We start from the raw sequence: 24,363 nt of genomic DNA on the forward strand, positions 1-24,363 counted from the left end.
AGTCAAAATAAACAAAGAAATAAAATATGTAATTACAAGTAGCGCCAAATGCTATGCGAAAAAAAATAGAGTGTGATACTAGAATGCAAAAAATAACAAGGGGACTCCTATTCATGGAGAAATAGCTAGCCATACAAAATACAGAAATACAAGGATGTTACAGGTAGAAGAACAGCTCATGCAGAAGCTGCAGAAGGGAGGAAAAAACTTGGCCTTTTTCTTGGAAACGAAAGGCAGGTCAACATTCCTGAAGTGTGGTGAGCGAGGAAGAGAATGGCAGAGGTTTGGAGAAATATTCTAAATGCAATGAGCAGCCGTTTTAAGTGGGGGAGAAAATGATTTTTTTAAAAAAGTAAGTATCATTGACGGTTTTATGAGGGCAAGTAGAGAGGTAAAAGAGACCAGTTAGGAAACTAGCAATTAGTCTAGGGGAGAAATGGCTTAACTTCTGCTTTTGTATTAATCCACACAAAAATGAAATTAAATGAAAAAAAACGGTCACATTACCCCACTCCCTTTAAATGTAAGGGAAATGTTCCTTGTTGAGATAGTACTTGAGACGAATGATAGCTCTTCCTTGTCTTAAAGCCCTGTCAAATTTTCTCCTGGGGATTTCTGGGGAAGAGGTGCTTCAGCCAGCACGGCAAATCCTCAGGCGCCTGTGGAGTACCCAATGGAAACAAGTGGAATAGAGCAGATGGATGTGACGACGAGTGGGGAAGCTTCAGCACCACTTCCAATACGACAGCCGAACTCCGGGCCATACAAAAAACAAGCTTTTCCCATGATCTCCAAACGACCAGAACACCTGCGTATGAATCTATGACAGAGCAATGCTTTTAATGAATTTAAGGCAAAAAAGGTGGGGAGGGGATGTGTGAGCATCCCGCAGGGTGAAACAAGAAGACTCAAAATGACAGTCTCGAAGAGTCAGTGTCATTACGTAGAACACATTGGACAGAGGAAAAATAAACATGGATTTTAAAAAATCAATCAATGGTGCAAAAAAACTTAAGTGAAAATAGTACTGCGGAACTCTTAGGCACATCAATTAACTGATTCCTAGCAACATCCTCTCAACCTATCAAGGATTTCATGTTGATGGCTCGAAACTGACAGTATTAAGGGTAGGATGTTGCTTCTGAATCACTGTTGAGTTCTGATTGTGTCGAAGAGGGGTTATCCTTTCATTAGGCAAAGTATGAGTTTGCCTGTAATACTTGCAACTAAGGACAAATTAGCATGCAAGCTTGGTCAGACTTTCCAGCAACATGGAATCAAAGACGAAAGAAACTTAACAATTGATGTTTTACGTGCAAACAACCTGAATCTTTTTTTATATAAATATATATTTTTCAAATAGATTTTTGATTCAGCTCATTATGGAAAACATCCCAAACTTTAAAATGCGAAATTATTGGTGTGAAGAAAGCCAGACAACTTCTGTTTCTTCTCTTGGTGAAATAATAAAAATGCAAATGAATCATTGTTAACCACAGCTGTGGCTCGTTTGAGGGATTGGGGTGGACTTGGGGTTTATTTTCAGTAACCCAGCTGCAATACCTGTCTGTAATACTAGGGAAAAAAAATCTATTTAATCATTTCTACTTGCAGTACTATTATGTGCTAAGCTTAACTGGAAGCCTTGGAATGGGCATAAGTTGTATGTCCTACATTTCATCCTTATCCTGGGCCTGCATTGCACTGGAAAAATATCGCCACCTTATACCAGTATTTGGTTCAAGACGTGAAATGTGTTCAGCCTATGGCTGAAGAAGGACAGAAGAGAGGATAAAATGCATATCGAGGGCGGCAAAGTGAGAGAGAGAGGAGGGAGATCCAGGGGAAGGGGGTGTTGCCACGGTCTACCCTCTATGTATAATCTCTTTACAGCAAATTGGTAAGGTTTTAAGTTTTACTTCTTTTTTACTGTTTTTGGTGTCTGCCTTCCTTACATTTTTTCCTCAACGGTTTTAAAAGGAAAAAAGGTATTTTTTTTTCCTATATTGGGGCTACATTTTTTGATTGTAAAAGTATTTGATGGCCTTTTGATGAATGTCTTCCACAGTGAATAAGAAAACTCAGTGGCTTAATTTAGGAAACATGTTAACAAGACACTATGTTTTTGAAAATTGTAATGAAGTCTACATAAGTGATTTACAGGTACAAAGAATAAAAATAAAAGTAACTTTACCTTTCTTAAATACTTCTGCCTTAAAGAGAGCGTTTCCCTGACTTTTAGCTGGTGAAAGGGTTTAATATCTGCAGAGCTTTATAAAAATATTATTTCAGTGCATACTGGTATAATAGATGATCATGCAGTTGCAGTTGAGTCTTACCACCTTTTTGTTTGTCTTTTATAATGTCTTCAGTCTGAGTGTGCAAAGTCAATTTGTAATATTTTGCAACCCTATGATTTTTTTTAAATAGATGCTGCTTGCTATGTTCTCCAAACCTTTTTGAGCCATAGGATCCAAGCCATAAAATTATTTATGCATGTTGAATTCAGCCAGAAAAAGCTTTGCTTATTTAAATGGCGGTTCGAGTGAGATAAGATGAAATCCTATGACATTAAGCAAAAATAGAACCATGAAAAATGATTGGAAATATACCTTTTCAATTGTGGCAATAAATGAAACAATTGATAACAGCTCATCTTCGGACAGAAAGCCTTTTTTTTTTTTTAAATCACTCCCTCTAGACCTCCTCTTCCCTTATTGCAGCAGTCTACTGAGAACTTTATAACTGTAGCTAATAAATTAGAAACTAAATAATGGTAAGGGCAGAAATTGTACTTAAAGTGCAGGTCTTTGTTCTCTGACAGTTTATGATGTCTGAAAAACAGAACCCAAAAAGCTATGGTGATATGTACAGGCTTCATTTCAGACTGTAAATGGCTTGTACTACTCTGATACTTGTTTTCAAATGAGTTTACTAACTATAGTGTTGACTGCCTGACCAAATTCCAGTGAAAGTTTTACACCAAAATATTCCTCCTCAGTCCTATTTGCTAGTAACATTTGCACTGTGATTGGCTGGCTATAACCACCCCATAGTTAAACCAGTTTCATAATTAGTACTGCCAGCAATAGTGGCAAACACTGTAACTTTCTGCATAAAAAGTATTAATTGCACACCTACCATCCACACAAATAAGTTTTTCAAACTTAACATTCAGTGAAGTTAATTTTCTATACTGTGGCAAGTTTATTGAGAAATTGTTTCATAAATGGATATTCCTACTATGACTGTGAAAACATGTCAAGTGCCACTTTAGTGTCACAGACAGAAAGCACACACCTATGCAATATGGCTTACCCTATATTTATTTGTAAAAACCCAAGCATAGTTTAAAAATATATGTCAATAATACTAGTCTTGAGTTTCTAAGAAAGTTCTTTATGATTATTCCAGGTAAGTGTATAAAGAGATTAAGTGTTTTTCTTTCATCACTTGATTATTTTCTTTAAAATCAGCTATTACAGGATATTTTTTTATTTTATACATGCTGTTTTTTAATTAAAATATAATCATTGAGAACTGAAGTTTACTAATTTTGATTTTATAAGGTTTGTAGCATTACAGAATAAACTGAGATTTATAAACCAGCTGTGATTAACAATGTAAAGTATTAATTATTGAACTTGAACCAGATTTTTAGGAAAACTGTTATTTCTTTTTCCCCTTTATGGTCTTAACTAATTTGAATCCTTCAAGAAGGATTCTTCCGTACTATTTTTTGAGATAGAAGGTAATTGGGGGGGGAAGAATGCATGTATGATACTCCATAAATTCAACATTCTTTAAGAAATAAATGATTATAAATAAGCTGCATCTTCAATAGTATTAATATCCCAAGCCTTGGATTTTATATTTAATATAGCACCTAACTATTTTGGTTACTTAGTCATATGGTTCCTAGCTTATAAGGGCTAGATCTAAGATTATTCTCATGAGAAATGTTCGATTTATGCAGAATGGATTTTGAGGCTGTGGAAATGGTTAATTCCTCAAATAAAAACATCAATGTCCAAACATCTACCTTTTTTCATAGGAGTAGACACTAGCAAGCTGGACAAAATAATCATAAAGTATTTGTTCCACCATGACCTGTGGTCTGTTGCTGATTGATACAGAATTCTTCATGTGTGATTCTTAATTTACCACTGTAGCACAAGTATTATATCAGTGGATTATCTAAAGTAACATTTGAAAGATGGGTTCATCTGTGTTTGCTCTTTAAACTATTATTTTTTTTCCTACCCCAAGTTGGCTTTGCATCTACCAGAGTAAATTCTTCAGCTGCCTTATTAGGAGTGCTTTGAGGGTAACACCTTTTCTGCTTTTCATCTTGTTTAGTTTACTGTATTAAGTATTTGATTTCAGATTGATTGAATGTAAATAGAAATTAAATGCAAATTTGAATGAACATAAAATAGAAGTGATTTTTTTAAATTATTATTATCCTAAGATAGGAAGAAATAACTATCAGGTACACATGTGGTTTCAATAATTTTTCCCATTAACATGCCAGATGTGTTCAGATTCTCATATTTAATAAACTATTTATGTGAAGAATGACAGTCATAAAACTGTTTTTGTGGCGAAATTGAAGCAATTTAAATTTATAACAAGTTTTAGTACTGATTTTATATTAGGTGTTAAACATCTGTGATTTCCAAGTTCTGTCAAATAGTAGAATTGAATTGGTTGCTTAAAAAAAAAAGTTCATGTGAAAAGTTATGTGAAAGCCAGCTTCACATAAAAACAATGGAAGACTTTCTTGTGCTAACATACAACAGTTTTTCCAGCCACATTTGTCAACTACATTACCTGATGTGTATGAACAAAATAACATAGTGGACAAATCTGTTTTTAACTAATGTCTCGATATATCTACTGTAAGATGGGTGTTTTGTGTAAACCACCTCTTATTTATGAGGTAATTCTATCACACTTGCCAAGATGGTTTCTCTACAGAAGTTCTCAAACGTACTTTTTTATAAAACATAGTAGTGACTCTTGATGTTGATAAAACAGTCTTTTAGAGGATGTGATCTGAATTCACAGAATAAATGGGGTTTGAATCCCTATTCCTGTTTTTGAGGTGAAGGAATAAAAATAAGAGAAATGCTTCTAGTTCATCAATGTTACTAGTGAATGGCAAAGCTCTCCTGTTACATTTTCCTCCTTTTAAACTCATATGTGAACTGCTTTCTTGTTTGTTAAGAAAACAAAAACAAAAAACCCCACTGTCCACCAGGGACTTCTTTTGTTATTCAGTCATATTAAGAAACAAAGCTATCCATATGGCCATAGGGTAAGTAAGTGTGGTAAGTAGGTATTAGGGCTGAAGTAACCTATGTGTTTAAGGTGTTATTCTTATGTTTTTATCAAGAAGTCAGCATATCCTTCACACCCAAATTCTAATCTCAAATTGTCTTTCTCACTTATCCCCTGCTGCATACCTAAATAACAACTATTAGCTTCACCACCAAGTTAGGAAGGTGATTTAAGGCCAAGTAAGCTTGTTTTTTAGTATTTGCAGTGGTTCTCAAAGTATGTAACATAGTTAAGTATTTCATCCTGAATAAACAGGAACAGTTGCACTTATAATCTAGCAATATTCACCTGGGGAGAAAAGTTACAGGCTAATGTTCTTTTGTCAATTTGGGTGGCCATAAGGCATGAAAAGTGGTTTAACCTGTATCTGGTTGGTCACTATCCTTATTAATCCAGGTTGGTTTAATCTTTGTCTTATCAGCACTGCAAATTTGTTTTCTACCTCTGCCTCGTAGCTTCTACTTCCCACCACTATCTTTTTCTTGTGTGCAAACTGATAGATGGTAAAAAAGAAAATGGGCAGAGGCCTTGCATCTAAATATATATAATAACCAGTTCTTTGGATTTCTGGTATAGATCCATCCTCCCTTAGAGGTTTCATAGTGAGAGAGAAAGTGCCTCATTCTCTTTCCACCACCCTGCACAAATACCTGTAGACAAACAAACCACACTCTCCAAAGCTTGTGTTGGCCTGAGTGCAAGCTTTAACCTCCCAAGTAATGGTGATTCAAGCATGAGACTCCAAAACTCTTCTGGAGAAGACTAGTTATACGGGGAAATCCTTTTTTTTTCTTTTTTCTTTTTTTTTGGCCACGCACCATGTGGGAGCCTAGTTCCCCGACCAGAGCTCAAACCCACGTCCCCTGCATTGGAAGTGCGGAGTCTTAACCACTGGACCGCCAGGGAAGTCCCGAGGAATTCTTTTCTAAGTGTTTGAGTTGCTCTTGTTTGTCACTCAATTCAAATCATCAGTGAAGCCAGCTGTTTGTAATCCATGTGAATTATTTTAATAATCCAAGAAAGTCCGTGGCACTTTCCAAAAAGCAAGACCATGAACATTAAAGCTGATGGCAGGATTGTATGTATGAAGTCCACAAAGAAAAGGAATTTAAACCATCTGTTCTCAATGACTGCTAATCACACTACAGAGAATAATACAATATTAAAATATTTCATCCTCAGTAAATTAATCTTCCTTAGAAAAATCTGATTGTACAGGTAAAATATAGCATTTAGAGCATTCATTTAAAAATACAAATTTTATGAGAAATTTTAGAATGGGAATTATAAAAGTCAATATTAAAGAAAATTCTACTTTCAGGTAATGCGTATCTTAAAAATATTATGAAAAATATTCTTTATTCCGAAAACAGTGTCAGGAAAGAATACCTGAATTCCTCTAAAACCACTAGTTCTAGTTATCCAGTTGTCATTTTGGTAACATTAACAAGAAAACACATTTACAATTTAACACTGCAATTATCTGTCAGATAATTAGGATAGAATAAATGTTGCATATGCATTATGTTGAACATTACTTATATATATTTTTAAATATAGGGTTCTTTCATTTAATCTTTTGAGAAGCTGGACTACACACTTGCCTTATTATAATATTCTAAAACCATTTGGAAACATTTTCCTTAACTTCCAGCCCTGAAAATCCATTCTAATGTCTTTACCAATAGTCACTGTAACCAAATAAAATTAGTGTTTTGTGGCCTTAATATTACGTTTAGAACTTAATATATTTGAAGGTGTGATGAAGTGGCTCCGTCTTGCCATTTGTTTATATGGTCTGAAATCACAGTTCTGCACAGCGGACATGTTTTCTCTCTGTTAAACCATAAGGTAATGCACTCTTCACAAAATATATGCTGTAAGGAAATTAAGAACTAGATTTTATAGTTGATAACATTTCAATTTTAAATTCATCACATTGCAGAGAATCATACTCTAGAGCTGAAAGGGAATTTGGAGGACACTAATCCCTTTATTTTACAAGTGAGAAAACAAAGTATAACATTCAAGAACACAGCGGTGTTCGTGGTGAGGCACAAGTATTATTCTGACTTGTACTATCCGTTTAACCACTTTTAATAAAATACAAGCTATCCTCAGGTGATAACTTTAAGATCAAGTATAATGACTAACAGCTTAATAAAGTCTTTGAGGGTTACTGAAATAAAGTATAGGAAAGGGCCTTATACAGTCCAGTAACAAATGCTGGTATTATTCTAAAAGACTAGTATTCAATTATTAAAAATAGTCTGTTTCCCAGTCACTTTGGTATCCAGTATGCCATTTGAATTTTTTTTTCCCCCTTTATACACTCCTCTACATAAAAATCATTAGAACTGGGCGTCCCTGGTGGCGCAGTGGTTGAGAGTCCGCCTGCTGATGCAGGGGACACGGGTTCGTGCCCCAGTGTGGGAAGATCCCACATGCCGCGGAGCGGCTAGGCCCGTGAGCCATGGCCGCTGAGCCTGCGCGTCTGGAGCCTGTGCTCCGCAACGGGAGAGGCCACAACAGTGAGAGGCCCGCGTACCGCAAAAAGAAAAAAAAAAAATCATTAGAACTAAGGGGCAAGATTTAACTAACCTACCAAACCCCTAATCACAAATAAGAAATTAGTAGTATGTGCCCTGAATGCTACTTTCTGCTGAATAGTGTATATTTCCCTATAAGTAACATAAATGTGATGTTTGCAGATCACAGAGAAGTGCTGTATTGAGGTTGCTTAAAAATACAGTTACCTGACAGGTGAGAAGAATTGGCTTTTGAAATTCAGCTTGACATATTGAACAAATATCATCCACATCTGAACACTGTCTCTTGCTGGCAGCCACTCCGTGACTCTATAAAGATAAGAAGTTATGTTCCTACAAATTTCTTTCTTTTCTGTTCCTTAAATACATAGATGGTACTGTATTTCTCAAATCTCCAAGGAACTAGGCATTTGAAAACTCTCCCAAAGGATATAAACATTTCAGAGCTGAACTATGTATGCAGAATGATGCCTGGATGGATTGCATCAAGGTTAACTCGCTATGTAATACATAATAGGATACTGGAAGATTGTTAGATTCATTGGATTCCCAAATAATGACAGTGCTTCAAATTCAAATGGCTCAAGAGACTAAGCGATCTGAAATATAATACAGCATTATGCAATCTATATTCATGTACTATGTGACCCAGTACTGCCAAATTGAGCCCACTTATTACCTATGACACTTTTCAAAAAAGTCAGTCCAGAGCTTGGCTGGCTGAATGTAACTCATGTAGAGACTACTTTAAAAATAGGTTTCTGTGCTCCACACTGGTGATTGATTCAGTAGGTCCAGACATACCAGGATGTAACCCAGGAATCTAATTCCTGAAAGCTCTCCACATGAGTTCAATGTGAAGGAGGTTTGGGGACCACTGAACAGTATCCTGCCACTAAATCTAAAAATAATTTTAATTATCATCCTTACTTATCACAAAAGTTGGAGCATTTAGTACTACGAAAGAATGGTAAAATTTTACAGAAGAACTGTAATTGCAAAATGTCACTTGGGTAGACTTATACTGTCAAACTGAATAATAACACAAATCTTTGAATTTCCTTTTCTTCTTAAGTCCTAAAAAAAAGTTTCTGATCTCTTTAAGATCTTAATAACTTCCTTACCAAATTCAGTAGAATTTAGTCATTAACTAGATGTGACAAAATGTTACAAATGAGATCGGCTTTCTGTAGAAATGATGTGGAAAAGGTGGCTGAGGAAAAGAAAGAACACCCAAGTTTCAGTCATGGTAATGAGAGCAAAAGCATGACTTGACTCAGCAACCTGAAGCTGTGACCTAAACTTCTTGTTATCGAGGGTTAACAAAATCAAACTAAGACTCAACGGATGAAAACATTGAAAATGAAGATTTTTTTGAGATTGGTCATGTTAAAGATTCCAGAAACAAACTGAGATACTGACGGATGATCTTGGTGCCAGTTTCCCTTCAATAAATGTCATTTAGCAGAGTACACTGCAGATATGTATGCTGACAAGCTTTTAAAATAGCACTCTTGTCTGGCACTTTGCAGACTCCCTTCAGGTGAAGACACCCTGATGATGATTGCCATTTTCAGGGCAACATTAAGGAACATGAGAATCCCAGGAATAAAACAGTGATCTGTGATAGTCTCTTTATGCTTCACAGAGAAAGAATATCAAAAGTATTTCAGCTGAAGCCTTACTAGATTAATTGCTACAGCAAAGTGGCCGATACATAATCAACTGAATAAACTCAAAAGCTGAAGTCTCAATTTTATTGTATCTTATCTAAAGAAAGAAGTCTGAATAGGATGCAGCAAAACTTAATACAGGGCTTCCCTGGTGGCGCAGTGGTTGAGAGTCCGCCTGCCGATGCAGAGGACGTGGGTTTGTGCCCTGGTCTGGGAAGATCCCACATGCCGCGGAGCCGCTGGGCCCGTGAGCCATGGCCGCTGAGCCTGCACTGCGTCCAGAGCCTGTGCTCCGCAACGGGAGAGGCCACAGCAGTGAGAGGCCCACGTACCGCAAAAAAAAAAACTTAATACATTACTGTCTTTAGGAAAGGGTGCCCTGGCCAGTTAGTTTACTCCACTTTGTTGGTATAATCCTGTTTTTTTTTAAACATATATTATTAGACTGGCATTCTTGTACATCAGATTCCCCTGAGTCCTGACCACATAATTGTTAAGTACCTAATGGACTGCAAAACTGAGAATCAAACTCTGAAACCTGGTGATCACTCTTATATACTGAGAACTTCTGAGGCTACTAAATAGCAAATGAGCTATTTATCATTTGGGCTATGATACCCTTTTTCTGCAGTTTGTTACATCAGTAGAATAACATAATAAAGTTACAGTTGACATTGGAGTCTCAATTTATTGTTAAAATTGTTTTGTTATTGTTAAATTTACTGTTATTGTCATGAACTTATTTGTGCATACAGAACTGCGTATTGGGGAAATTTTTCCAGTAAGAAAATTTCAAGGGACATGATTTTTGGTAATGAGCTTTCTTCATATACACAATAAATTATAGTATAAGCACTTTCACAGAAGTTGAATAGGAGTTAATGAAAATACACAAAGCTACTATTTGTGGCTTAAATAAAGGAAGAGAAACAAAAGTTCATAAGATTTTTAAGGGAATGTTTATAAACCCTTAAGAATGTCAAGTGATTTGAAAGGGCAAGAGGCAAACTCAAATATATAAGTACTTCATCAACTATCAGGTGGTTGTCAATGTGCAAGTTAAACTTATCACAGAAACAAAACCTCTATATCATCACAGCCCCAAATGCCAAAGTACAAGAAGTACTTATGAAAACTTACATAATTTCACGTAATTATGAAATCTTCATTTGTAAAACTGCTGAACTAAAACATTTTTATAATGTAGAAAGAAAGATAAAAAGTGTTTTTTCTGATTAAAAAATACTTACTGGCCGTGTAAAAAATATTCTTAAAACCCGTCTGAAAGTTCTCAGATGTCCAAAAAAGTCCAGAAGCTGAAAGAGAAAATAATTCATTTGTTCAAAGAGCCTTACCTGCTAAACTCAGAGATCAAAGCTAATATCAAATACTGATATTAATTTTATGCTCATTGCATATCACAACTAATCATTTCATTCTAAATATATTTAAAGTCCAATTATGGAATATTTTACTCTATTTATCAGTTTCAGCCAACTGTTAACCAAAATGAAGTACATCTGAATGCCCAGAGTTACAATTTGGTCAAGATAAATATAAACAACTAAATCAAAGGCAAGGCAATTTTATCTGGTTCACATGTCCTTAACCTATTTAACGTTTCATAAAGTGATTAAGCTGAGGGGAACAGGCATAGAGGGAACAGGACAAGATACTCCACTAGTTTGAGAATTATGTGTATGAGAGATGCTACTGTAGGGGATGGGTATGTTCTATTCTTCTTGTTCCCCTCCACCTTAGATAATCCATGCTTAAAGGTCCACTCCCCCAATAAAATCTGAGAACCACTGGATTAAGATACCTATTTTCATTTCTCCATTTCTAAGTAGATATAGAATCTGCCATTACTTCAAACTAGTGATATGAAGATAAACTATAAAATATATAAAGAGAAAAGCAGTCATATGTAAAATATGTAAACAGTATTATATGAATCATTATAAATGATAAGATTTATTATGTTACCTACTTTTAGTATGAGGTAGAGTAAAGCCAGCAATATCCCAAGACTCCATCCAGTTACATTACCAAACTCCCCATAGCTTATAAGGTAACGAAACCAAACTGGTATGGGGACAAAAGTTCGGTAATACTGACATAATTCTTCTAAAACCATATACCAATAACCCTAAAAAGGAAGAAAAAAGAAAACAAATAGAGCCACCCAAGGTACTTACATGCACAATGCAAATACTTCATATTGGGCTGAGAACATCATGGGTATATGGCACAATAACACAACTATAAAATTAATCTTCATAATGATAATGGTTATGACTGACAACCTCAACTTGGTTCTTTAGATATTACAGTCACTGAGTGGTCTGTTTTCAAAGAATTTCTAAAGAGTGACTGAATGTTTTATGTATAATAAAACATTTTGCTGATTATAAAAATTTAAAGTTTTCATTAAATATGAAAAAACACTGAATAACTGCCTAAGTCAGTTATCAATTAACAATGCCCTGGAGGAAAACAGAAGTATAAATATATATTTTCCCATATATGATGTGGGGACTCATTCTTAGATTATTCCAAAGCAAATATAATTGATTTTATTGGAATAGATTAATATTTAGGTTCAAGTCTTTGACCAAATAGCTGCCAGTCTGAGATAATATAGATAATTAAAATTAGGTTATTGAGCAAACTGAAAAATTATATAAGGAATCATTTAAGCAAAGACTAAATAGCATTAATATGGTCTGCTAACATCTTTCCAATAAAACATATTACTTTCTTACCTTGCATTTAAAAGGCATGATGAAAGAAGGCACCAATAAAATAAGGCATTTTAAGCCCATGAAGAGGAATTTCAGAATGAAGTCTGTAATTCCAACGATCCAAAGTACGTCCCAGAAGCTCGAATAGTCCAAAGTAGGATTAAAAAAAATTAAGCTACCAAGAGAAAACATCAAAACTTACCAGAGCAACATAAAAAGATAAAAGTGTCGATGGGGGTTCTAAATTTGCTACCAAATATTTAATTTGATGTGTAAAAATAAGAGTTTGGCAAGATGCTAGAATTCATGTAAATAGAATGGAAGATCATTTTGCTTATTTTAAAAAGACCTTTTAGGGACTTCCCTGGTGGCACAGTGGTTAAGAATCTGCCTGCCAACGCAGGGGACACGGGTTCAAGCCTTGGTCTGGGAAGGTCCCACATGCCGCAGAGCAGTTAAGCCTGTGCACCACAACTACTGAGCCTGCGCTCTAGAGCCCGTGAGCCACAACTACTGAGCCCGTGTGCCACAACTATGGAAGCCCACACACCTAAAGCCCATGCTCTGCAACAAAAGAAGCCACTGCCATGAGAAGCCCGCAGACTGCAAGGGAAGAGCAGGCCCCACTCACCACAACTAGAGAAAGCTCACACGCAGTAATGAAGACCCAATGCAGCCAAAAATAAATTTATTTTAAAAACTTCTTAAATGTTTGAATTTCAAATCTTCCCTCCACAAAGAACGAGTCTTCCTAACTTGTCATGATTGATATCTTTCTAGCCTATAATCTAAAAAACTCACAAATACTCCGTAGCTGCCAATCTGTCTTCAATCAACTCCAGTCAGGAATCTAACCCCTCCTTTCCACTGAACTGTTTTTGTCAAGATCGCCAACTCCCTCCCTCTTGCTAAATTCGAAGGTCACTTTTTCCCCCTCTTCTCTCCTTGAAATACTTTCTTCCTAGACTTCTGACACCACTCTCTTCTAGTGGTTCTCATATGTGACTGATGGTTCCTTTTTTTAAAAAAATTATTCATTTATTATTTTTGACTGCATTGGGTCTTCGTTGCTGCGCATGGGCTTTCTCTCGTTGCAGTGAGTGGGGGCTACTCTTCGTTGCGGTGCGCGGGCTTCTCATTGCGGTGGCTTCTCTTGTTGTGGAGCACGGGCTCTCAGCGCAAGGGCTTCAGCAGTTGTGGCACACGGGCTCAGCAGTTGTGGCTCGCGGGCTCTAGAGCACAGGCTCAGTAGTTGTGGTGCACGGGCTTAGTTGCTCCGCGGCATGTGGGATCTTCCTGGACAAGGGCTCGAACCCATGTCCCTTGCATTGGCAGGCGGATTCTTAACCACTGCACCACCAGGGAAGTCCCTGATGGTTCCTTCTTAAGTCTCCTTTGCTTCTCCTCCTCTGGCTAATTGTGGGCATGTCCAGTCCTGGGCCCTCTCCTCTGTCTATACTTTCTTTCCCTGACTAGTCTTGTCAAGTTCCTTGGTTTTTAAATATCAACCATATGCTGATAACACCAAAATTTACAGCCCTAACCTCTACTCTGAGCTCATGACAAATATCTATAATCACTTTAACAGTTCTACATGGCCTCTCAAACTTAACATGTTCAAAACAAAATTACTGATTTTCCCTCAAAACCAGTTCCTTCCCCAGTCTTTCCCAGCCCAGTAAATGGCACCACCACCCAGCCAGTTGCTTAGACTAAAAAAACCCAGTATCACCCTTGATTCTTCCCCCTTACCTACTCACCCAATCCAATCCGAGTAGTACTGGCTACACCTACAAACTATATCCCAGATTTGTCCACATCTCTCCAACTCCACTGAAACCAGGACTTCTAATTATCTGATTAAAGCTGAAAATTCAGAACACTTCCATCTGACATGGAAACTTATCAACTACTGTCCTTTAGCAAGTCGTCTTCTAGAGACAAAGATCAAGTGTTCTTATCACACATACACACAAGAAGGTAACTAAGGGAGGTGATGGATATATTAATTAGCTTGATGTGGTAATCACTTCACAATGTATACATATATCAAAACGTGTTATATATTTTAAATATATACAATTTTTATTTATCAAAAATGAAAAACGAAAAAAGATCACCAACAACAACCTAATGGTATTTAGTAACTACTGATTATATAAGTAAAAATTTAAGTATCAAAAATTAAGTATTTATTGAGCACTTGCTGTGAGGCAAGGCACTGGGTATAAAAATGTGAGTAAGTCACTTTAAGCTCAATCTTGGAAAGAGACAGATAGGTAAAAATTGAACTCTAAGTATGTGCAAGTAAGATATATGCAAAGTGCTATGGAATATACGATTACATAAAAATGTGATTGTGCACTTGGACCTCTAATTACCTGTAATAAAGTGACTGAGAATGAAAGGTGTAATATAAAAGAACAGAAGATCCTGCTAAGAATACCAGTAACCAAGCACACTGAATCTTTGAGCACCTTTCCTGAAAAATAAACAATTTTATAATTTGTTACTTTGAATTATGCCAGAATTTTAAATATCATTAAACTATTTTAATGACTAATTTATTAACTTAGAACATTTTAATAGATTAATTTATCTTAATAAAAATACAGAATATTTGTTAAATTGTACATCATCACATTCTATTTTACATACCTTTAGTGAAAAAAACAAAACACATAAACAGATTTTTAAAATACAAGTTTCCTCATTGTGTAACATTACCTACGTTTCAAAGCCAAATCTTCTACAGACTGACATAAAGGACCTACGTAAATAAAAACTTTACTTCTGCGGCTTCCTATTTTTGCCTTCCCAACAAAACAGACTTTTAAAAACTGCATTTATGTTGCCAGGGTTTATAAATATAATTTTAAAAATTCTCAATTCAATAAGAATTTAATAAAATGTTTTTAATTTCAGTTTTATAATTGTTTTAATTACTGGTTTAATTAAAAATTTTACTAGTTTTAAACCCTGAATTAAACTTTTATGGTTTGATAGGTTCTAACTAGGAATTTTCAGGTCAAAATGTATTATCCTTTACACAGATATAACCCTTGAAAGTTGCTTGAAATTTTATAAACTAATCCTGTTTTCCCAATAATTTACATGAATAGGAATCTTTTATAATTTCTTATGGAAAAACTTCTTGGGTTTAGTTTTCTTTAAATAAGAGAAACCTAAATAAATAGTTCAATACCCATTTATTCAGTGTACGTTTTATTTGACTATTTTAAATCTTATAGTACAACAGCTGAAGTTTTTAATGATGATTATATTACTTAGTACGGTCAAACTAACTTAAAACATGATAGCACTTGACAAATCAGATCAAATAGTGTGTTCTAAACCTTTTAATCCTTCTGTCTAGTTTTTCTTTATCAGGAACCCAATATACAAAGAAAATAAGGTGAATCAATTCAGTATTAGGACAGATCACTTATTCCAGGTCATTTAGATAACAACATTTAATATATCATGGATGGTACATTATATCTATTTAAATTTATCAAATAAACTATCTTATCTTTACTCCTATTTCTCTCAAAAATGAGTATATAATTCTACAGGGAGAAACATTTAATAATTTTTTAGTTGCTGGTTATACTTACTCTTAGAAAAACCTGATTTACAATGCTTTTGTTTGCATATATAAAAGTTGTAAGCAGCCCAATTCCAAGAGAAATTCCTGTTAGAAAATAAGGTCCAGTTAATTGAAAGGAAAAAAAAAGAGCTAACATGACATGAATTTAAAGGAAGCATATACAATTTTAAAAACTAACAAAATAAGAAACTGAAATACATAGGTTAAAGTAGACTACCAATAAAGAAAGAAAATTAGCTGCATATAGTAATGAAACAGCTCGATGTTTTATTATACCCTACCTGTTATATGCTGCATAACAAGTTTGACACCCAGAATCAAAATATATGGAAGACCTTTTTGCAACCACTTGAAGAGATATCGGAATTCTGAGAAGGAGCTACTACCACGATCTCCAGACTCCATCTCGGTATCATCAGGTTGCCTTGCTTCATTGTGGGAGTGACTCCGTAAGCGACTGTGTACACATCCATGGGTACAGCCGTGGACACCTGACCTTACATTTCTGGAGCTTGGATTTTCAGCACATTCTTTAGGCATGGAGTTTATCTGAATATGAACATCTCCAGAATAAAGACAGGAAGCTTCTCCTGTCAATCTTGTTTGGACACACTGGGAGGCTGAGGCATCCTCACTGCCTGCAGCTCCTGAAGGGCTGTGCAGTTGGCTACAGTTGGCTTGCATGACCCCTGAATACTTTTTCTGTGATCCAGATTTCTTTGCTTCAGGGCTCTGTCTCCTAAAAATCAAAGCGCAGAAAATATTCTAAGTGAACAATTACGTACAGGCAATATATTGCTCACTAGGAATAATTTATTCACTAAAGGAGAGGCTGATAGTCACAGTACATGAATTATTTCCAGGTTATCTATTGCTTATTACTAGACTCCTCCATCTTCTCCCTTTATGCGAAGGCTCTGCTGCCCTAGGCAAACTATGCTTTAGGGAACATCTGCTACCAAAAAAGTTTAGCTTCAGATGCCTCCAGTTCTCTAATGACAGAAGGAACTGGCAAAACAGTCAAAATATTGGTGCTCAGCAGATGTTAATAATATGAGTACTAGTACTCAATCATACTAGAACACTTAAATACATTTACTTTGTTCAACTGGAACAGTTTCATCTCTGATGTAGATTCTACATCTAATAAGAGTATTTTTTTTAATGTGTGGAAAGGTTAGGAAGAAAAAAGCATCAAATCTTAACTCCTCATTAAGTATCATCATGGAGAACTAATAAACATTTCATTTAGGTGACCTACAAATTTCGTTTTATGCTGAAACAGCTTTCCCAAAGCTAATAAAAAAGTTTCCAATAATTAATACCAAGAGTATTACCTTTTCCTGTCCCCCCCAAGGATGTTACCTAAATACCTTTAAAATAGGAAGACTTGGGGAGTCACCATGTAATTGCTAAGTGACTCTTTATTCTGAATAAGGATAATTACGTAGTCTGCACATTAAAAATGCCACCTTTGAGGGGAGGGGCGTCGGGAAAGAGTACACTGGCACGGAAAGATCCCTAAATGACGAGTGTGGGTAGCCGTCGTGGATCCAGCTGACGAAACGCTGAGCCTTTCTGCCGTTTCTGTAGGAGGAAGCTGGGGTTAACGTCAGGGCATGTTCCGTGTCATTCTATTTCATTCCTAGGTTTGGAATTTTTTTTCTATTTTTTTTTTTTTTTCAGTTACTGTTGGGCGGTTTGGTTTTTAGTGCCATTCACTAGAGGCTTTCACTGATGCTCCAACGCCACGACTGCTATTTATTTCCTCCAACCTCTGAAGACCGACGCTGGACGGGAGAATTTCAGCGTCTTCTTCCACAAATAAAAACAGAACCCTCCCGCTTTCCTCCAAGTACGAGCAAGAAAGGGGAGAAAAAGGGAAGAAAAGTAAACGCAACGGGCTCTTCCGGAATCTCCAGGACAGATTTTTCCTCCCACGTTCGACCTTCGAGTGCCTCAGTTATTCTCCCCAGAGCCCATTTCGCCGCGGCCCCTCGCCTCCTTCGCCCGCTTCCCCCAGGCCTGACCTCTCATGACGATGAGCGCACCGAGTCCCGGGCAGCGACTGCAGAAACAGCGGGAGATGCCGCCTCGAGGCCTTCAGTCAAGGCCATCACCTTCAGACCCACCGCCAACAACTCCCGCCCAGCTCGGCGGCAGCGGCGGCGGCGCGCTCGCTCCCGGACGTCCTCACGCGCGCGCGCCCCGGCCCCGCGCGACGCGGCGAGGGACTGGCAGCGGCGACGGGGCGGGGCTGAGGCCGTCTGGGGGTGTTGGCTGTGAAGAGGCGGTTGTGGCCGAGAAGCGCCCGGAGGCGTCTGCGTTAAACAATAAGCGAATGTGGGTAGGTTTGTGTAACTCGCCCCAAGCCGGTTAAAGGTCTGGAAGTTTTGAGGTTAAAAATGTTTTAGCCTTCGGAACCTCCCCTCGAGGGAGGAGCGTGCTGTTGGGTGCTCACCTGGTCCTGCTCCCGGCGCGCCTGGCTTCTGGAAGCTGCCCAGCGCTTTGGTCCCGCTTGGCTCGCGTCTCCCGGGACCTCAGTTGGAGGAGCCACGTTGGCGAGGGGTCGGAGCGCCTCTGAAAGAGCTGGGCGGGGCGGGAGTGTTCTGGTGTCGGCTAGCTCAGCTGACCCAGTTGTGGCTGGACGGTGAAGTTTGAACTGAACTGGGTTTCCGTTACAATCCTAACTTTGCACTGTGAGAACAAGGCCCTGCTGAAACCTGAGGAGATAGAATCGGAGAGAAGTGGGGGACGGTTTGGGTGGTGGGAGGGGTGGAGGTAGAAGTTAGAGTTTAAAAAACTTGTCTTGTATGGGGTATAGGGGACTCTGTACTATCTTCGCTATAATTGTTAACCGAAAACTGTTCCAAAATAAAAGATTTATTAAGAAAAAGTTTAAACGAAAGAAACGAAGAACCTTGCCTCTTGGTCTCTAGCCAAAATATATTCTAAATGATACTTAATTGTATTCCATGAGTCTGCCCCATTCCCACAACCACCAATAGCCTTTCTATTTTGAACCTCAAGTTTTTTACCTTTAATTTCTAGAAATTGACGTGAAGTAAGTAACTCTTGGTGGTTAGGTCTTGAAATTAAAAATCCGTGCCACGCTTGAGGTGTGCAATCTTCCCTCACTAGAGAGGGTGAATTTTCATACATATACACACATGTCATGAGTTGAATATCTAGTGGGAAAAGTGATAGTTTGTCTTTTTACTGGTCACTGATTTAAAACCATTCACAACTTTGCGCAAGTTAGTTTGCTGGTGTGTGAATTTTTAGGCTTCTTAATCATGAAATTGTTTGCACCTTATTTTCTCCTATTTCAGAGTACAACTGAATCCACTGTTTAACCTGAATTAACCACTTTGAGGTTGTACTTAAATCATATTAATTTTATTACCAAACCATTTCCCTTGGTTAGAAAGGCACTCTCCCAGTCCCCACCAACCGGTATTAGATCTGTTTCCCCTTGAGATATTGCAAGATACTTGCTTTTGTGTGTGTGTGTGTGTATATGTCTCCATGAGCTTCACTAATGTAAGTCTTCCCGAGAAATTAGATTTCTGGGTCAGTGAGTCTGTCTTAGTCTGTTTGGGCTGCAGTAAGATATAGCCTGGATGGCTTATAAACAACAAATTTATTTCTCACAGTTCAGAAGCCTGGGAAGTCCAAGATCAAGGTGTCAGCAGATTTGGTGTCTGGTGAGTCCTGCTTCCTGGTTTATAGAGTGTTGTCTCGGGCTGTGTCCTCACATGGTTGGAGGGTGGTGGAGCCCTTTGGAAACACTTTTATAAGGGCACTAATCGCCTTCATGAGGGCTCTGTCTTAATGCCTTAATCACCTACCCCCACCTGCTTATACTATCACATCCGGGGTCGAATTTCAACATATGGATTTTGTGGGGGACACAAAAATTCGGTCTGTAGCAAAGGCTGAAGCCAAGATCTGGGCTGTAATGAATTTTTCAAGGAGACTTATTTGTTTAATATTGATATATTTTATCATTCCAACTACAACATGGATATTTTTATTTTAAACTTTAAAATTTATGAGAATTTAAGAAACAGAAGAAAGAGACTCAATCTCACATAATCCAGCTACCACCACAATGAGGCATCAATATGTTTTAGTACATTGATAATTTTAGTATATTTGTAAATTTAGTACATTTATGTACCTTAAATATTTTCCTGAGTTTTATGACCCAGGAATCCTTTCATGTGTTTGTTGGCCTTCTGTATATCTTCTTTGGAGAAATGTCTGTTTAGGTCTTCTGCCCATTTTTGGATTGGGTTGTTTGTTTTTTTGATACTGAGCTGCATGAGCCACTTGTATAATTTGGAGATTAATTCTTTGTCAGTTGCTTTGTTTGCAAATATTTTCTCCTATTCTGAGGGTTGTCTTTTCATCTTGTTTATGGTTTCCTTTGCTGTGCAAAAGCTTTTAAGTTTCAATAGGTCCCATTTGTTTATTTTTGTTTTTATTTCCATTTCTCTAGGAGGTGGGTCAAAAAGGATCTTGCTGTGATTTCTGTCATAGAGTGTTCTGCCTTTGTTTTCTTTAAGAGTTTTATAGTATCTGGCCTTACTTTTAGGTCTTTAATCCATTTTGAGTTTATTTTTGTGTATGGTTTTATGAAGTGTTGTAATTTCATTCTTTTACATGTAGCTGTCCAGTTTTCCCAGTACCATTTATTGAAGAGGCTGTCTTTTCTCCATTGTATATTCTTGCCTCCTTTGTCAAAGATAAGGTGACCATATGTGCGTGGGTCTATTTCTGGGCATTCTATCCTGTTCCATTGATCTATATTTCTGTTTTTGTGCCAGTACCATACTGTCTTGATTACTGTAGCTTTGTAATATAGTCTGAAGTCAGGGAGCCTGATTCCTCTAGCTCCATTTTTCTTTCTCAAGATTGCTTTGGCTATTCGAGGTCTTTTGTGTTTCCATACAAACTGTAAAATTTTTTGTTCTACTTTTGTGAAAAATGCCATTGGTAGTTTGATAAGGATTGCATTGAATCTGTACATTGCTTTGGGTAGTATAGTCATTTTGAGAATGTTGATGCTTCCAATCCAAGAACATGGTATACCTCTCCATCTGTTTGTATCATCTTTAATTTCTTTCATCAATGTCTTATAGTTTTCTGCATACAGGTCTTTTGTCTCCTCAGGAAGGTTTCCTCATAGGTATTTTATTTTTTTTGTTGCTGGGGTAAATGCGATTGTTTCCTTAATTTCTCTTTCATATTTTTCATCATTAGTGTATAGGAATGCAAGAGATTTCTGTGCATTAATTTTGTATCCTGCTACTCTACCAAATTCATTGATTAGCTCTAGTAGTTTTCTGGTAGCATCTTTGGGATTCTCTATGTATAGTATCATGTCATCTGCAAACAGTGACAGCTTTACTTCTTTTCTGATTTGGATTCCTTTTATTTCTTTTTCTTGTCTGATTTGCTGTGGCTAAAACTTCCAAAACTATATTGAATAATAGCAGTGAGAGTGGGCAACCTTGTCTTGTTCCTGACCTTAGAGGAAATGGTCAGTTTTTCACCATTGAGAATGATGTTGGCTGTGGGTTTGTCATGTATGGCCTTTATTATGTTGAGGTAGCTTCCTTCTGTGCCCACTTTGTGGAGAGTTTTTATCATAAATGGGTGTTGAATTTTGTTGAAAGCTTTTTCTACATCTATTGAAATTATCGTATGGTTTTTATCCTTCAGTTTGTTAATATGATGTATCACATTGATTGATTTGTGTATATTGAAGAATCCTTGCATTCCTGGAGTAAACCCTACTTGATCATGGTGTATGATACTATTAACGTGCTGTTGGATTCTGTTTGCTAGTATTTTGTTGAGCATTTTTGCTCTATGTTCATCAGTGAGATTGGCCTGTAGTTTTCATTCTTTGTGACATCTTTGTCTGGTTTGGTATCAGGGTAATGGTGGCCTCGTAGAATGAGTTTGGGAGCGTTCCTCCTTCTGCTATATTTTGGAAGAGTTTGAGAAGGATAGGTGTTAGCTATTCTGTAAATGTTTGACAGAATTTGCCTTTGAAGCTATCTGGCCCTGGGCTTTTGTTTGTTTGAAGATTTTATTTTATTTATTTATTTTTTTTGCGGTACGCAAGCCTCTCACTGTTGTGGCCTCTCCCGTTGCGGAGCACAGGCTCTGGACGCGCAGGCTCAGCGGCCATGGCTCACGGGCCCAGCCGCTCCGCGGCATGTGGGATCTTCCCGGACCAGGGCACGAACCCGTGTCCCCTGCATCGGCAGGCGGACTCTCAACCACTGCACCACCAAGGAAGCCCCTGTTTGAAGATTTTTAATCACAGTTTCAATTTCATTGCTTGTGATTGGTCTGTTCATATTTTCTATTTCTTCCTTTTCAGTCTCAGAAGGTTGTGCTTTTCTATGAATTTGTCCATTTCTTCCACATTGTCCATTTTATTGGAATATAGTTGCTTGTAGTAATGTCTCATGATCCTTTGTATTTCTGCAGTGTCTGTTATTCTCCCTTTTCATTTCTAATTCTGTTGATTTGAGTCTTCTCCCTTCTTTTCTTGATGAGTCTGGCTAATGGTTTATCAATTTTCGTTATCTTCTCAAAGGACCAGCTTTTAGTTTTATTGATCTTTGATATTGTTTCCTTCATTTCTTTTTCATTTATTTCTGATCTGATCTTTATGATTTCTTTCCTTCTGCTAACTTTGGCTTTTTTTTGTTCTTCTTTCTCTAATTGCTTTAGGTGTAAGGTTAGGTTGTTTATTTGAGATGTTTCTTGTTTCTTGAAGTAGCTTTGTCTCACTATAAACTTCCCTCTTAGAACTGCTTTTGCTGCATCTTATAGATTTTGGATAGTTGTTTCCATTTTCATTTATCCCCAGGTGTTTTTTGATTACCTATTTGATTTCTTCAGTGACTCATTGGTTGTTTAGTAGCATGTTGTTTAGATTCCACTTGGTTTTTTTTGTTTTTTTGCAGTTTTTTTCTTGTAGTTGATTTATAGTCTCATTCCATGTGGTTGGAAAACATGCTTGATATTATTTCAATCTTCTTAAATTTATTGAGACTTGTTTTGTGACTTCACATGTGATCTATCCTGGAGAATGTTTCATGTGCAGTTGAAAATAATGTGTATTCTGCTGTTTTGGATGAAATGTTCTCTATATATCTATTAATACCTACATTAATGGCATTAATAGATATATTAATATTTATATTGATGTTGGTCTGATATGTCATTTAAGGCCAGAGCTTCCTTATTGATTTTCTGTCTGGATGATCTGTCCATTGATGTAAGTGAGGTGTTAAAGTCCCATACTGTTATTGTCAATTTCTCCCTTTACATTTGTTAGTATTTGCTTTATGTTTTTAGGTGTTCCTATGTTGGATGCATATATATTTACAATTGTTATATCTTCTTGTTTCCCTTTATCATTATGTAATGTCCATCTTTGTCTCTGCCTCAAAACAATCTTTGTTTTAAAGTCTATTCTGTCTGATATAAGTATTGCTACCCCAGCTTTATTTTCGTTTCCATTTGCATGGAATACCTTTTGCCATTCCCTTTCAGTCTGTGTGTGTCTTCAAATCCGAGTGAGTCTTTTGTAGGCAGCATATATATGGTTCTTTAAAAAAGAATCCATTTACCCACTCTGTATCTTTTGGTTTTTAAAAAATATTTATTTATTTATTTGGCTGCATCGGGTCTTAGTTGAGGCACACAGGATCTTTGTTGCAGTGCATGGGCTCTTCATTGCAGCGGGCAGGCTTCTCTCTAGTTATGGCACACGGGCTCAGTAGTTGCGGCATGTGGGCTCTCTAGTTGTGGCGCACAGGCTCCGGAGCACGTGGGCTCAGTTGTTGTGGCGCTTACCCACTCTGTATCTTTAGATTGGAGCATTTAGTCCATTTATATTTAAAGTAATTATTAATAGGTATGTACTTATTGACATTTTGTTAATTGTTTTGGTGTTGTTTTTGTAGTTCTTTTTTGTTCCTTTCTTCTTTTGCTCTCTGCCCTTGTGATGTGATGATTATCTTTAGTGTTATGTTTGGGTTCCTTTTCTTTTTTGTGTGTATACCTATTATAGATTTTTCGTTTGTGGTTACCATGAGTTTTATATATGTAACTCTTCCCCCCATATATACACACACACACACACACACACACACACACACACAAACACACACACACACACACACACATATATATGAGAATATTTTACGTTAATGATGTCTTAAGTTCAAACACATTCTAACAATTCACTACTTTTACCCCTTCCTCATGTTTAATGTTTTTGACATCATATCAACATCTTTTTGTTTTGTGTATCCCTTAACTATTTATTGTAGATAAAGAGGATTTTACTACTTTTGTCTTTTAACCTTCCTAGTAGTTTTATAAGTGGTTGATCTACCTTTTCTGTGTGT

The 24,363-nt window shown here is 36.9% G+C and overlaps 2 protein-coding genes across 9 annotated transcripts in view; one reads left to right on the plus strand and one right to left on the minus strand.

Moving 5' to 3' along the window:
- Positions 1–4,436, plus strand: part of RPS6KB1 (ribosomal protein S6 kinase B1) — a 38,714-nt gene extending 34,278 nt beyond the window's left edge. For 2 of the 5 annotated variants that reach the window (XM_027087267.1, XM_027087266.1), the window contains one exon: positions 589–1,489. In XM_027087267.1, the coding sequence (XP_026943068.1) occupies positions 589–826 (238 nt within the window). In that variant the 3' untranslated portion in view covers positions 827–1,489. Of the gene's footprint in view, positions 1–588 lie in introns of all 5 variants that reach the window. The other 3 variants (XM_027087262.1, XM_027087263.1, XM_027087265.1) reach the window with 3 other exon arrangements.
- Positions 1–18,063, minus strand: part of RNFT1 (ring finger protein, transmembrane 1) — a 33,346-nt gene extending 15,283 nt beyond the window's left edge. For 2 of the 4 annotated variants that reach the window (XM_027087270.1, XM_027087271.1), the window contains exons 1-8: positions 17,950–18,063; positions 16,201–16,658; positions 15,927–16,003; positions 14,691–14,791; positions 12,331–12,484; positions 11,556–11,714; positions 10,816–10,881; positions 8,100–8,201 (exon numbers count right to left, since the gene is read on the minus strand). In XM_027087270.1, the coding sequence (XP_026943071.1) occupies positions 8,100–8,201; positions 10,816–10,881; positions 11,556–11,714; positions 12,331–12,484; positions 14,691–14,791; positions 15,927–16,003; positions 16,201–16,603 (1,062 nt within the window). In that variant the 5' untranslated portion in view covers positions 16,604–16,658; positions 17,950–18,063. Of the gene's footprint in view, positions 1–6,325; positions 7,221–8,099; positions 8,202–10,815; positions 10,882–11,555; positions 11,715–12,330; positions 12,485–14,690; positions 14,792–15,926; positions 16,004–16,200; positions 16,659–17,391; positions 17,514–17,949 lie in introns of those variants that run through there. The other 2 variants (XM_027087268.1, XM_027087269.1) reach the window with 2 other exon arrangements.
- Positions 18,064–24,363: the final 6,300 nt, after the last annotated feature.

The sequence above is a fragment of the Aethalodelphis obliquidens genome, unplaced genomic scaffold (genome assembly GCF_003676395.1).
Source record: "Aethalodelphis obliquidens isolate GAN/ISIS:26980383/991018 unplaced genomic scaffold, ASM367639v1 scaffold58, whole genome shotgun sequence".
In the NCBI taxonomy this organism is placed as follows: Eukaryota; Metazoa; Chordata; class Mammalia; order Artiodactyla; family Delphinidae; genus Aethalodelphis; species Aethalodelphis obliquidens.